Source organism: Meriones unguiculatus, chromosome 4 (genome assembly GCF_030254825.1).
Source record: "Meriones unguiculatus strain TT.TT164.6M chromosome 4, Bangor_MerUng_6.1, whole genome shotgun sequence".
Classification (NCBI taxonomy): Eukaryota; Metazoa; Chordata; class Mammalia; order Rodentia; family Muridae; genus Meriones; species Meriones unguiculatus.
In genome coordinates this window covers 115286991-115301160 of record NC_083352.1, presented here as the reverse complement: position 1 = coordinate 115301160, position 14170 = coordinate 115286991, and the positions used below count along the sequence as shown (strand labels likewise).

Below are 14170 nucleotides of genomic sequence, written 5' to 3'. Positions count from 1 at the left end.
TTGGATTTTTGTCATCCTGACGCAAATCCACAGGTTCCATGAACCTGTGCAGGTTTCATGGAACCAGCAGGATCCTGAAGGGAGAAGATCTTTCTGTACACCTTATACCACAGCATCATCAGATGTTTCTTCAGGGAATGAGTAATGGCTTCCCAGGGACTTATGGCTTCTTTCTAAAGTGAGCATGTGCCGAAGAGCCAAGTTGGGTTCTGGAGCTGTGGTCATGCTGCTTTGAAGAAATCGCATGGATCTTTGGCGGGGCAGAATCACAGCTTGAACCAAGATGACTGGATGGCACTGGGAGTGCTTAGAATGGAGCCTAGCATCCTTTTGCTTCTGACTTCAAGTTTTACACATTGGCTCATTTGTTTTTCCGTTTTTTTTTTTTTTTTTTTTTTTAGCAGTATTAGAGTCTCATGCACTTCAGGCAAGTGCTCTGTCACTGAGCTACATTCCCCTGTTTGGATTGGCTCAGATGCTGTTTATTTCCCTTTTTCTGCATTCATCTATACCTTGATGGTTACATGAAATAGCCACTTCATTATGTGCATCCTCTGAAAGTTAAGTCTCATTGAATCCTCCAAACAATTGTAGGGAATCGAGCCTTGTAGGACTTGTGTGTATCTGGATTATTGCCCATTTTTATTGCTTTGATGGAATATCTAATGGAAACAACTGAAGAACGGAAGAAATTGTCTCACAGTTGGAGAGCATGTAGTCCAAAATGGAAAAAGCGAGGTGGCAGAAACAGCTTGCAGCTGTAGCAGTAGGAGTTTAAGGCAGCTGGGGGCCTAGATAGAGGAAATTCCATGGTGGAGTATAAACGTCAAGGCCCACCCCTCACCAACTCACTTCCTCCAATTTGGCCTACCTTACAAAAGATCCATAATCTCACAAAACAACATCTTCTGGGGACCAGCTGTTCAATCATATGAGCCCATTAGGAACATTTTACTTTAAACTGTAACAATGGACCTGATTACCAAAGCCTAACTCCGTCAGATTATGATCAGTGTGATATGTGGGATCACGAATCTTTGTTCCTTTGATCTATTGGAGTTTCTTTGCTATCAGCATAGCATAGGGGGTTAGGGATATTGTTTTGGTCACGATTGTAGAACAAGTCCACTTAGAAGGTGTACATTTTCATTTCTAATGCATAAGAATACTGAATAAAAATTATTAAATATTTAATCATAGGGCAAAGGCGTAGCTTATTTGGTAAGTCAACTCTTATTTATAGTAAAATTGTAGCATGTTAAAACATGAAAAGCCACAGAGGGCTTAGCTGTGAAGAATGTGACTTTAAGAAAGCAGTCCTCCAGAAGCGGCAGGGGTAGGGAAACTGCAGTACTAGTACTGAGGAAAGAAGAATTTTGCACCCAGCAAAACTCACTCCAGCATGCAGCGTACATGAAGATGGTTTTGCACATACGGGGTCTAGTATTTCAGAAAGGTCTTCGGGTGGCAGTAACAGAATACCTGCTAACAGTGGCTCACTAGAAGGCTTGTGGTGACACACTAATAAATCGTCCAGCGGTGGATAGCTGACTTGATAGGGTTGATCTGGGCAGTCCTTAGGGTTACACAATGGTTATATTAGTTTCCAGTGTCATTCCTCTTGACAGTAACCAAAGAGGGAGGAAAGTGACAAGTAAAAATGGCCACCTTGTTTACTTGTCTTACCTGGGAAGAAAATCTTAAGAATTCTAGCCACACACTGGCCAGATCTAGGTTAGATTCTTTTCTTTAAAAAAAAAAAAAATATATATATATATATATATATATTTATTTATTACAATTTATTCACTTTGTATTCCTGCTACAGCCCCTTCCCTCCTCTCCTTCCAGTCTCCCCCACCCACCTTCTTCTCCCCCTATGCCCTTTCCCTAGTCCCCTCATAGGGGAGGACCTCCTCCTCTTCTGTCTGACCCTAGCTTATTAGGTCTTATCAACGTTGGCTACATCATTATCTTCTGTGGCCTGGCAAGTCTGTACCCCATAGGGGGAGGTGATCAAAAATCCTGCCACTGAGTTCATGTCAGAGACAGCCCCTGTACCCCTTACTAAAGAACACACTTGGAAACTGAGCAGCCAATGGACTTCTTTGAACAGGGGGTCTAGGTCCTCTCCATGCATGGTCCTTGGTTGTAGTATTGGTCCCTGCAGGCCCCCTGGGCCCAGGTATTTTGACTCTGTTGTTCTCCTTGTGGAGAACCTTACTTTCTATCCCCCTCTTCTTCCACATGGATTCCGGCACTCTGCCCAAAGTTTGGCTATGAGTCTCAGTATCTTCTTCAATACCCTGTTAGATTCTTGCTGCTGGTTCAGTCACAGGAAAGCCAGATGGAGTACCATGACTGGCAGGGTTGATTACGGTTTCCCTAGGGGCCAACACACTGCTGTCCTAATTGAGGGTTATTTTAGCAAGGAAGAAAGGGTGATGGCTGGGTCTTCCACACATGTTCAGCAGTTGTTTTTCTGTGATAAAAACTATTTGAAGCTCCTTTTTGTTTTTGTTTTGAGACAGGGTTTCGCTGTGTAGCTTTGGCTGTCCTGGAACTCACTTTGTAGACCAGGCTGTCCTTGAACTCAGAGATCTGCCTGCCTCTGCCTCCCGGGTGCTGGGATTAAAGGAGTTAGCCGCCACTGCCCAGCTTGAAGCTCCTTTTGAGCATCTTTATCTCCTTTTAAGTATAAGGGATTCATATAGACCCTTTTATGTGTTTTGTATTCATAGGTTTTTCTCCCTTTCTCTCTCTTTCTTTCAGTTTTCAAAGTCTATTTTGACATTAAGATCATCCCTTTTTGGCAGTGAGGATGCCTTTTTATTTTGACATCTTAGGCCACATCTTTTATTTTGATTTTTTTTTTTTTTTTTCACTAACATAGTATGTAGAAACATACTATGTGTGTTTGGGAAGTTTGTTTGTTCTTTTTGGTTTTTCATGTTTTTGAGACAAGGTTTCTTCATGTAGCCCTGGCTTTGTGGATCACCCTCTGTAGTACAGGCTGGTCTTGATCACACAGAGATCTGCCTGCCTCTGCCTTCCAAGTGTTGGGATTTGCACTACCACCACCTGGCGTGTTTGGGAAATTTAAAAGATGATTTTCTATTACTCCAATGAGAGCTGCTCAGGATGATAATGAAAAAAATATATGTAAGATTTTGGTGTATCTCATTGATCAACATAACCATCTTGTAAGGTAGCTTTTTTCTTTTGGTCATTTTGTGAATAAGGTAGTTGAGGCATAAGGGAGCTGACTCATATTTATAACTGTGTACTGGTGGTGGGATGCAGTCTTCCTTTAGATTCTGAATCTAATGTTCTTTTAGTTGAATGAACATAGAACCTTGGTTCTGATAAGAAGGTTTTGAGGGAAGATGAAACAAAAGGCAAAAAGATTTGAGTATGCACTGTTCAAAACAGTATCACTGTTTCTGATACTGTCACGAAAGAGACTCAGGTTTTAATGAGTTTCTCTATTTTAAGCCTTGCAACATAGGAGAGGACCGAGGACAGAGGCTGGTGCTAGAGTGGCTATAGAAAAACATGGTGTTGATGTGGAGAGAAAACAAGCATTGCATTCTGAGTACATGGGGTTCATATCATAAGCAAATCATAAGCTCATCATTTATGTGACCTTGGATAAATCATGTGACCTCTCTAAACTTTTAATTTTTACTTATAAAATAATCACTTCATCTTTTTAAAAACATATTTTCAAAAAACATGTACAGTTTGTAGGAGACATCAGGGACGGTGCATGGAAGCTGTTAGAGGCATTTGATAATCGTCATGTAGATGTGATGACTGTTTGGGTGCTAGGGATTAAACTCATGCTATGTAAGAGCTTTCCCACCGAGCTACACCCTGGTTCTTATGTGAGATTTTAGGGTGTCATCTTCCCCCCCGCCCCAGCTACTTAAGTCATCTTAGTTTTGTGGCTGAAACTAAGCATCTAAGCATTGGACACTTGGGATAGAAAGTTGACCTGTGGGTTGATTGTGCTGTATCTGGTCTGTCCTGGTGCTCTGGCTTTAACCAGTCTCCTTCCCCCACCTGCAGGTCTTATGGTAGTGTGTACAAGGCTATTCATAAAGAGACCGGCCAGATTGTTGCTATCAAGCAAGTGCCCGTGGAATCAGACCTGCAGGAGATAATCAAAGAAATCTCTATAATGCAGCAGTGTGACAGGTAAAGCATGTGGCATCCTTTGAGCTTCTGTATGTGCTGTGATCATATAGTTTGACTCCTACAGATTGGTTTGCTGAGATGCTTGCATAAGGGTGAGGTCATAGTGGAATCACTATGCTTGTTCTTTTCTGAAAAATAGGAGAAAGCTTGTGTGTTTCTGAAGATAATTAAATTTCCGTTTTTGCGTTTTTCTGCTTCATCAATCAGACCTTTTAAAGACTATGAAGAAGAGGCAGAAGGTGGTAATGGCCTTCTTTCTTTCCTTCTTTCCTTCCTTCTTTCTTTTTTCTTTCTTTCTTTCTTTCTTTCTCTCTCTCTCTCTCTTTTTCTTTCCTTTTTGATAATGCTCTGTCTTACTTCCTATTACACAGATAGCTAAGATAATTTAAATACCTTTTAGCTCCAGAATAAAATATCAGATTGGTCTGTAAAAAGAGAATGTTTACTTAGGTGTTAACTTTCTTTTTTGATCTTAAATATGATTCGAGTCAAGAGTACTTAAGTGTTTTATTTTTGAGGAACTAAGATTTGTGAAGCTCTAAGCAGGAAGTTGGCCCCAAAGTCAACCACAGAAGAGCACGTGATCTGCTGAGAAGTTCCATGACAACATGAGTTGGTTGGTGGAGAGGCATGCCCCAGCACTGTGTAGATGTGAGAGACAAGGTGCAGGGAGTTGAGAGTGATGGTGAAGAAGTTTTGCACTGGAGACTTCATCTGTTGTTCTGAGACCATCAGTTTCTTAACTTCCTGGCCACCAGGCTTCAGCAGTAGACTGTGTGGGGCAATGAATCTTATTATTTTGCAGGGACCTAAGTCCCCCCCAACTTTGAAGTACAGCTGCTGCTTATCTTCTGTTGTTCTTTGTGGTTATTGTCTACTATAAAAAAACCTGTGTGTCTGTGTCCATTCTGTGACCCCCCTAACCCCAGAATATAGTTTTTTTCCCCTCGATATGATTCACTTACTCAACTCTCTTTAATTCGCAAATTGGGCTATATGTAGGCAGAATCTGGAAATAATTCTAACTAAAGATTTGTTTGTTTCCTTTTGATATGTGTACCTTCATGTATGTATGGGGACCACATGTGTTCCTGAAAACTGTGGAGGCCAGAAAATGGCATCAAATCCCCTAGAATTGGAGTTATAGACAGTTGTGAACTGCCATGTGGATATTGGGATCTGAACCTGGGTCCTCTGCAAGAGCATCATGGGCTAAAAAGCGATATTTTAAAGATTCTCCCCTGTGTTAAATCTTATTTAAAAAAAAAAAAAGCCCCCTTTAATCCCAGCACCCAGGAGGCAGAGGCAGGCAGATCGCCATGAGTTGGAGGCCAGCCTAGTCTACAGAGTGAGTTCTAGGACAGCTGAGTCTACCCAGAGAAACCCTCTCTCTAAAACAAAAGAAAACAACAACAAAAAAGGCGACAGGGCAGAATCTTTGTGTCCTGGAGTTTTGTTGGTTTGCGTCTTTGTTTTATTTTTATGTTACTTTATTTTGAGTAAGGGAAGGGTTTAGGGTAAGCGGCTGAAGTATCAGTAGTTTCCCTCCAATTTTTTGGGAGTTCATAGGCCAGGCATGGATAGTACAAGGAATCTAGTTAACAGTACAGACAGCATAGAACATATCCCAACAGTGTGTTTAGACAGTAAAGTAAATGACCTCAGGAGTAGAGGAAAGAGCACATCCATGGGGTTGTGAACTGTAGGCTTTCACTAATACTTACTTTATGTGTTGTGTTTTTTTGGCATATGTCCCAAGGATGAAGGGGCATTTGAAATCAAAAGTCAAGGAAGCTGGGGTAGTTTTAGCATCTTGGTTGCTGTGCAGCCTAGCTATTAATGCTACAGGTTGTTGAGACAGATTGTTCATTTTACTGAGACACTTGCCTTCTCAGATATTTTCACTTGGTGTGTCTCTTCAAATTTAAGACCCAAGGTTCCAGATTTGATGTTAAATAGTCTTTCTTTGTACTATGTAATGATGATTTTGTTACTTCCAATTGTGATATGTATCTATCTTTCCATGTCTCATTGGGAGTTTAACTGTGCTTCCTTTACTGCTTTATAGCTCACTGCCCTCTCTGATGTTATTTTGTTTGTTTGTTTTGTTTTTTAATTTAAAATTTATTTTATGTGGGTATCTGCCTACATGTATGTGTGTGTACCGTTTGCATGCCTGGTGCCTGAGGACAGAAATGGGCATCTGATCTGGAGTGACTATAGTGGTGAACCACCATGGGGGTTCTCTGAACCTGGATCATCAAGTGCTCTTAACAGCTCACCCACATCTCCAGTCCCAGGATCTATTAGTGCCTTTTATTAAGTAGTCCTCTCACGTGTCCCATGGACTTGTGGTGTTTAGTATATGGGTGCGCCCTATGGGCTCCCTCATACTTGTCAGTCAGGGGTCTCATTTCTCTTCTATCACCATTCTGTGTTTATACATAATTTTCTGAAAATTTGAGATTTTTTTTTCTTTTTTCTCTGAGGATAAACTATACACTTAGAAATACTGTTCCCTTGTTTTGAATCTGTCTATTCTTAGGAAAAGCTATCCCATTTCATGTTTTTATCAGGATATTGCTCTTGTTAGTCCTAACTAGAAATAATTCGTTTTTTGAAATGAGAAATTACTTCCCATGCACTGAACAGAATGAATGAAAATATTTGAAGAATATTCTAGTGATTTGTATTGTTTCTCTCTGCAGCCCTCATGTAGTCAAATATTATGGCAGCTACTTTAAGAACACAGACCTGTGGATTGTTATGGAGTACTGTGGAGCTGGTTCTGTATCTGATATCATTCGGCTCCGAAACAAGACGGTAAGTTTACCTCCTAGAAGGGTGCTACTGGGACGGCATTGTTGTCATTTTTTCCTCTCGCCTTTTATTTGTGTGCTTCTTCTGAAGGTGAAGGAATGACTGTCAAACTTTTTATTTTCCTTGGGTCTTTGCTGTTTCTTACTCACCTTCCTCCCATCTCAAACCAAGTTAGAATCTCAGTATGGTCTTTTACTTCATCCTTCTGTCCCAGCCCAAGTGCTGGGATCACAGGGCTTTGCCACCTTGCTCTGTTCCCTCCTAAATGTGACAATTTGATATTGACTCATTTCAGTGATTTTTGTTTATTTCTTATTATGTGAAACAATTATAAAATCATGGTTTGGGGATGAATTTTCATTTTTTGAGACAGGATTTTATGTTGAAGAGTAAGTTACCTGGAACTGACAGTGTAGTCCAGGCTGGCCTTGAACTCATGCTCATCCTGTGTCATTCTACCTAGCATGTCTGGCTCCTTGAGTTTGTGTATGTGAGTGCAGGTGCCAGTAGAGGCCAGGTCTCACTTACGCTGCAGCTGGAGTTACAGACAGTGATGAGCTGGACAGTGCTGGTGGTGGGAATCAAGCCTAGGTCTTCTTCCAAGGGCAGAATGCTCTCTTAATTGCTGAGTCATCTATCCAGCCTCTAGAATGAGGTTTGTTCTTTTGGTTTTTCAAGACAAGAATTTCTCTGTGTAACCTTGGCTGTCCTGGACTTACTTTGTAGACCAGGCTGGCCTTGAACTCACAGAGATCTGCCTGCCTCTGCCTCCCTGAGTGCTGGGATTATAGGAGCCTGGCTTCTAGAATGAGTTTTAAATGTTTACTTTTGGATTTGAATTTGTCCTCCTACCCAGCATGTCCAGAGTGGCTTCTTTTACTTGCTGTTGAACAGGGAATACGCCTATTGTAAAAGACTGTTTGTCATGCCTGAGATTGTGGGATCCCACCTAAGAGTCATGGGTTCTAGTTTTCATTTGCAGAATAGTGCGGCGGGCATTAGGGGTCTAGTAGTAAGTAAAAAAGACCACAGCTTATGGTGCATTGTGAGCTTACAGCAGCATATCTTCTAGTAGGAAAGCAAAAAGAAGACAGGTGGCAACTAGGAAGGAAATGCCAGGTAATGAGAAGGGCTCTGGAAAAAGTTAGTGAGGTTGTTGTCATAGTCAGTGTTCCATTGCTATGAGGAGACACTGTGACTACAGCAGCCTCCTATAAAGGAAAACATTTAATTTGGGGCTTGCTTGGTGGAGAGCATGGCAGTGTGCTGGCAGACATGATGATGGAGGAGCCAAGAGTTCTGCATCTTGATCCACAGGCAGCAGAAGGAGCCTGTGTGTCACACTGAGCATTGCTTGAGCATATGAGACCTCAAAGCTCCGCCCCCATAGTGATGCACTTCCTCCAACAAGACCATACCTACTCTAGCAAGGCCTCTCCCTATGGAGTAAGCATTCCTACACATGAGTATGGGGCTGGGGACATGCCTGTTCAAACCACCACATTCTCCTTTCTGGCCCCCATAATGATTGTAGCCATAACATAATGGAAAATGCATTTAGTTCAACTTCAAAAGTCTCCATAGTTTTTCACCATCTCAACAATGTTTAAAAGTTCAATGTTTCTTCTCAGATTCATACAATCTCTTAACTGTAATCCCCTATAAAATCAAAATAAAAAAGTGGATCACATACTGAACGTGTCATGGCCCAGAAAATACAGTACCATTCCAAAACAGGAATGGGAGCACAGTGAGGAAATACTGAACCAAAGAATGATAGAAAACCAGCAGGGCAAACTCTAGACTCTGCATCTCCATGTCTGATGTCAAAATGCTCTTCAGATCTCCAGCTTCTTTCAGCTTTGTTGACTGCAGCACACTCTCTCTCTTGGGCTGGTTCCACTCTCTGTCAGCAGCTCTCCTCAGCAGGTGTCCCGTGGCTCTGGCATCTCCAACATCTTGAGGTCTCCAAGGCAATGCAGGCTTCACCTTCTCAGCTGCACACAGTGGCCTTTCTTGGCCTCCATGTAGGGACACCCTTGCCACACACCTGGCCTCAGCGACTTTCCTTAGTTGTGAGGGAGATTCCCTAACCCCTTTCTTCTATTCTTGACTCTAAAGCCGAACCATGTGGCCAAAGCTGCCAAGTTCTGCTGCTTGCTGGAGCTGGAACATTGGCCCCTTGTTTAATTATATCTTTACCAACTTCGTGTTTGCAGTGATTAGTTACCTTCACTGCCTAAGCATGGATGTCCTGGAAATTGCTGTGTAGACCAGGCTGACCTTGAACTCAGAGAGCTGCATGCCACTGACTTCTGAGTTCTGGGGTTAAAGGCATGTACCCCCATGCCTGGATCTAACCTGTCTTTTAATTCCTTTTCACAGGATGGAAGCTTATTTGAGTGGGATCTTGCCCTGAGGTCACCACTTTTTTATTCTATTTAAAATATTTTTAATCTCCTTGAACATAGAGTTTAGCACCATTCAATTTCTGGTGTCCCTTTTCTCCGTGAACCATACATTTTGTATGTTTCCTTGCTTAGCTTGCTTTTTTTTTCTTAATGTGTTTTTTTTTTTTTTTTTTAATAAATGTGAACAGTAGTAACCACACAACAATCTATACTAGACTGCTTTGAGATTTCATTTGCCAATGCAATTAATCCAAAACTCCTCACTTAGCCTCAGTGAGACAAGGGTATAAAGCAGCCACATTCTTAGCAAAAGTATCACAAGAATAGTCTCTAGGCCATATACTAACATTCTTTCCCTCTGAAGCCTCTTGAACCAGGCCCCAACAATTCAAATCACCCTCAGCACCACTGTCTTCCATGTTTCTACTAGGTCGGCCCATTAAGCCCCACTTAAAGCATCCCACTGCTTTCCTAATCCGGAGTCCCAAACTACATTCTTCAAACAAAAGCACGGTCAGGCCTATCGCAGAATATCCCACTCCTGGTACAAACTTCTGTCTTGGAGTTTTATTTCTGTGAAACATGGCTAACGCAACTCTTAGAAAGGAAAAGGTTTAACTGGGGCTGGCTTACAGTTCAGAGGTTTAGTGCATGATTGTCATGGTGGGGAAACATGGCAGAGTGCAGGCAAACGTGGTGCTGGAGAAGCTGAGAATTCTACATCTTGATTCACAGGCAGCAGAAGGAGACTGTGTGTCATACCAGGAGGAGCTTGAGCATATATGACCTCAAGGCCACTTCCACAGTGACATAACTTCCTCCAACAAGGTCACACTTCTTAATAGTGCCATTCTCTATGGGCCAGCCATTCAAACACACGAGTCTATGGGGTCCATACCTATTCATACCACCCCAGATGATGGGAAGGAAGGTGGTAACAGCCACTGGGACAGAAGGGATTAGAGAAGGGGTCCTCAGGAGGTCAGGTTAGACAGGTGGACAGGCTTTATGATGTTGGATCTTGTAGGTCATGATGATGTAGGCGAGTTTTAGTCCAGATACAGAGGGGGCATGTTAGGTTCTAAGAAGTAAGTGAGTCATCTGGCATGCGATTTGAAAACCAATTCTAGTTTCTGTGTAGGCTGTCGAAATGGAAAAATTTTGGTTTTAAGAATAGAAGTGAGCATCCCCATATTAGGTGTGTGCAATGTTATAAGAATTAACTTAAGGGTACAAAAATATACTGTAAACCATGAAATATTATATAAGGTAGGGCTGTTTTGAAACCCAGTTATAAATCTTGTTTTATATCATTTTCTTTTTCTTATTTTGAGAGTTTATGTTTTCTTGATTAGAAAGTGATTTTTTTTTTTTTTAGCCAAGAATAGCATTCTGATAATATGTTTCCAGTACCAAATGGTCAACCCTGAAATCATGTGTACAAATAACATTATGCAGATGAAGGTTATATTTATGTATTAAAAATGTGTATATATGTGTGTGTGTGTAATGTATATATATATATACATAAACATATGAATGCAACAACAGTTAATAAAAAGAGAAGCCATGAATTTGAAAGAGAGCAAGGGGGGAACTTGAGAGGCTTTGGAGGAGGAAAGGGAAAGGGGAGATGATATAAAAATAATCTCAGAAAATGAAATAAAGAGAAGCCCAAAACCTTGATTGATTTGTTGATTTAAAATTAAAGCCCCGGGGCTTTGCTTGCAGCACTGAGTTGTTCCTGCATCTCAGTAGTCCAGAATTAACTCTGATGGCGATTTCTGATAACTTAATACTTGTTTATTAGTCTACATGACAATTATTTATTATCTTGTTATGTGTTATATAAAAACTACTTAGTGTGACTACTGCTAGCCACAGAGGAGTAGAAGTATTATTTAAATTTGAAGAAATATGACCACAGAAAGATATAAAAACTTTAAATACTTATCATGATAGGTCCAGTCTCAAAAAACAAAAAAAAATGTCATGGTAGAATGAGGGTATTATAGTGAGGTTGTCCAGGCTGAGAATGACAGACACTGTCTGCTCTCTCTGACCTGGGTCTTAGCTTCTGCTGCTTTATAAACAGTCTCTGCGTGGGGGTGAGGAAGGGAAGATGCTGAGAAACTAAAAAGGGGCCCACACGAGGGAAAAACTCCTACTTTAAGCAGAAAATCACCCTATAATTAAATCCAGGATGCTGGCTGTATTTAAAACCTAAAAAGTCATGATTAATTGGATTAAGATTTGACTACCTGTGAGATACTTTAAATTCCCAATTCTGATCTCTGGGTAGTTGCTGTTCCAGTTCACTTGCAGATGTGTTTCTTCTTTTGATTGTCAGTGCTGCTGATAATGTGCTACCTCCTTTTGTACATTTCTACACATTAAACTGTTTCCATCGAGTTTCATTTTTTGTTCTTGGTTTGATGCTTTCTCTCTTTATTAGTTCTCATTATGCAAATTTAGGTCTTAGAATGAAAGTATAAGAGAGGCTGGGTCCTCTAATCCTGGGTCCTTCATATCTACAGCTTCCTCCTGAATGTGAGTTGTTTGTCACACCAGGAGCTGTGTGAGAGTTTGATGGGTTTGTTTAGAATTTGAGTCTGATGGCCAGAAGCCCGTGTCAGCCTCCAGCACTACCATTCTAGAGCTAGTTCAGTTCCCATTTGATGCAGGGCTACAAGAATAAACAATTAGAGACTTTTTTGGGGGGCATGTATATTTGTAATAAGGAAGACCACATAGTTACTGTTACTGTGCTGACAAGGTAAGATACAAGAACAGAGAAAGACCCAGGTGAGGAGAAGGGAGGCCTCTGCTGTTCTGATGAGTGACATTTGGGCAGACAGTGAAGAAAGCCAAGCGGTATACAGATGTACGGATGGAGAGCCTTAGAGGTAGAGAGAACAGGCAGGTGAGAAAGCCCAAGGGACTGGAGCTTGCAAGGAACAGCCAGGAAAACAGCATGCTAGAAACAGCTGTGCATGAGTTTGGATGTAACTTTCCTTTTTCTGATATGTAATGTAAACAGTGTTGATACCTTACCATTTTTTTGTTTTTCAGTTAACAGAAGATGAAATAGCTACAATATTGCAATCAACTCTTAAGGGACTAGAATACCTTCATTTTATGAGAAAAATACACCGGGATATCAAGGCAGGAAATATTTTGCTAAACACAGAAGGCCATGCAAAGCTTGCAGATTTTGGAGTCGCAGGTCAACTTACAGTAAGTACAAATGGTGACTTGAATCAATACTTTAGGCTGTGTCCTGGGAAGGCAATTCTATTAAGTGAGTTTATTTATTCATTTGTGTGTGTGTGTGTGTGTGTATGTGTGTGTGTGTGTGCATGTGTGCGTTTATGTGTATGCCTGTTGGCACATGTGCATATATGCGTTCTGTGGAAGCCCGAGTCCATATTGATTGTTGCATTTGTTCTCTGCCTTACTTTCTGAGACATGTCCATCAGTGATATGGAGGCCACTGATTCAGATAGGCTGGCCAGTGGGCTCTAGAAATCTGTGTCTGTGTCTACAGTTAGAGATTACAGGCTGTGGTGCTGGAGAGCTGGACTCAGGTTTTCAGGCTTACATGGCAAATGCTTACTGACAGAGGCATCATCCCAGCCCCCTCTTTTTTTTTTTTTTTTTTTTAATGTAATACTTGGTTTAATTGTGTTAGAAATCTGTAGGATTTATCATAGGGCTAATAGGAGTTTTAGACTTTTCTGGGCTTCAGATTCTGTGGTTTAACTACTATAAAAATGAAAAGTAACATAAATGAGTATGAGTTCAGGTCTGGCATATCTGATACATAAAAGGAGGACAGATTAAACCAGGCTGCTGTCCTTCAGCAAGGCAGAGCCTCCCATCCGGCAGCCCAGCTGTTGTACTAGAAGCACTCTTGTTTGCTTCAGGGCTGGCTCTTGATTTCTCTCATTAGTGCTTGCCAGTGAGGAAAAGAACTGTTCAAAACAGGAGGAAAAAAAATGTTTTTTATGGTTATTTTTTAAATTAAATTTAATTTTTTTATTATTAGTTACAGTTTATTAGCTTTGTATCTCAGCTGTATCTTGCTCCCCCATTCCCTCCCAATCCCACCCTCCCTCCCTCATCTCCTCCCTGCCCCTTTCCAAGTCCACTGATTGGGGAGGACCTCCTCCTCTTTCCTCTGACTGTTTTATCAGGTATCTTCAGGACTGGCTGTAAAGTCCTCCTCTGTGGCCTAGCAGGACCGCTCCTCCCTTGGGGGGTGGGGAGGTCAAAGAGCCTACCATTTTTTTTTTTAAGAATACTCTTTCCATTCACTCTGCCCAACAGTTGCCCATCAGGCTCAGCATCTGCTTTGATAGTCTGAAGGGCAGAGGCTTCCAGAGGCCCTCTGTGGTAGGTTCCTAGGTTGTTTCCTGTTTTCTTCTTCTTCTGATGTCCATCCTCTTTGCGAGTGCTCTCTGTCACGAACAATTCCACATTTGGCTAAGGCTGAGGATCTGGCTTGCTTCCATGTATGTGGACCTATCTGCATTGCCCACGTGGCATGCCTGGGTTGGCTACCCAGAGGCTATTTAAGCTGTGGGCTGGCTTTCCCCAGGGTCCGAGGATTGTTCAAGGTTCCTGAATAAACTGCATTGAAAAAAAAAATATGTATGAAGAAAAAAAAAAAAGAATACTCTTTTTTTAAAAGTCAGTGCTCTTAGGCTCAGGGCTCTCTCCAGCCCTTTTTTTTTTGA

General features: G+C 41.4%; 1 protein-coding gene across 2 annotated transcripts in view; it reads left to right on the top strand.

Annotated features, from left to right (window-relative positions):
* Positions 1-14170, top strand: part of Stk4 (serine/threonine kinase 4) — a 91155-nt gene that overhangs the window by 7486 nt on the left and 69499 nt on the right. For both annotated transcript variants that reach the window (XM_021636306.2, XM_060382863.1), the window contains exons 3-5: positions 4072-4200; positions 6909-7023; positions 12504-12668. In XM_021636306.2, the coding sequence (XP_021491981.1) occupies positions 4072-4200; positions 6909-7023; positions 12504-12668 (409 nt within the window). The remainder of the gene's footprint in view (positions 1-4071; positions 4201-6908; positions 7024-12503; positions 12669-14170) is intronic.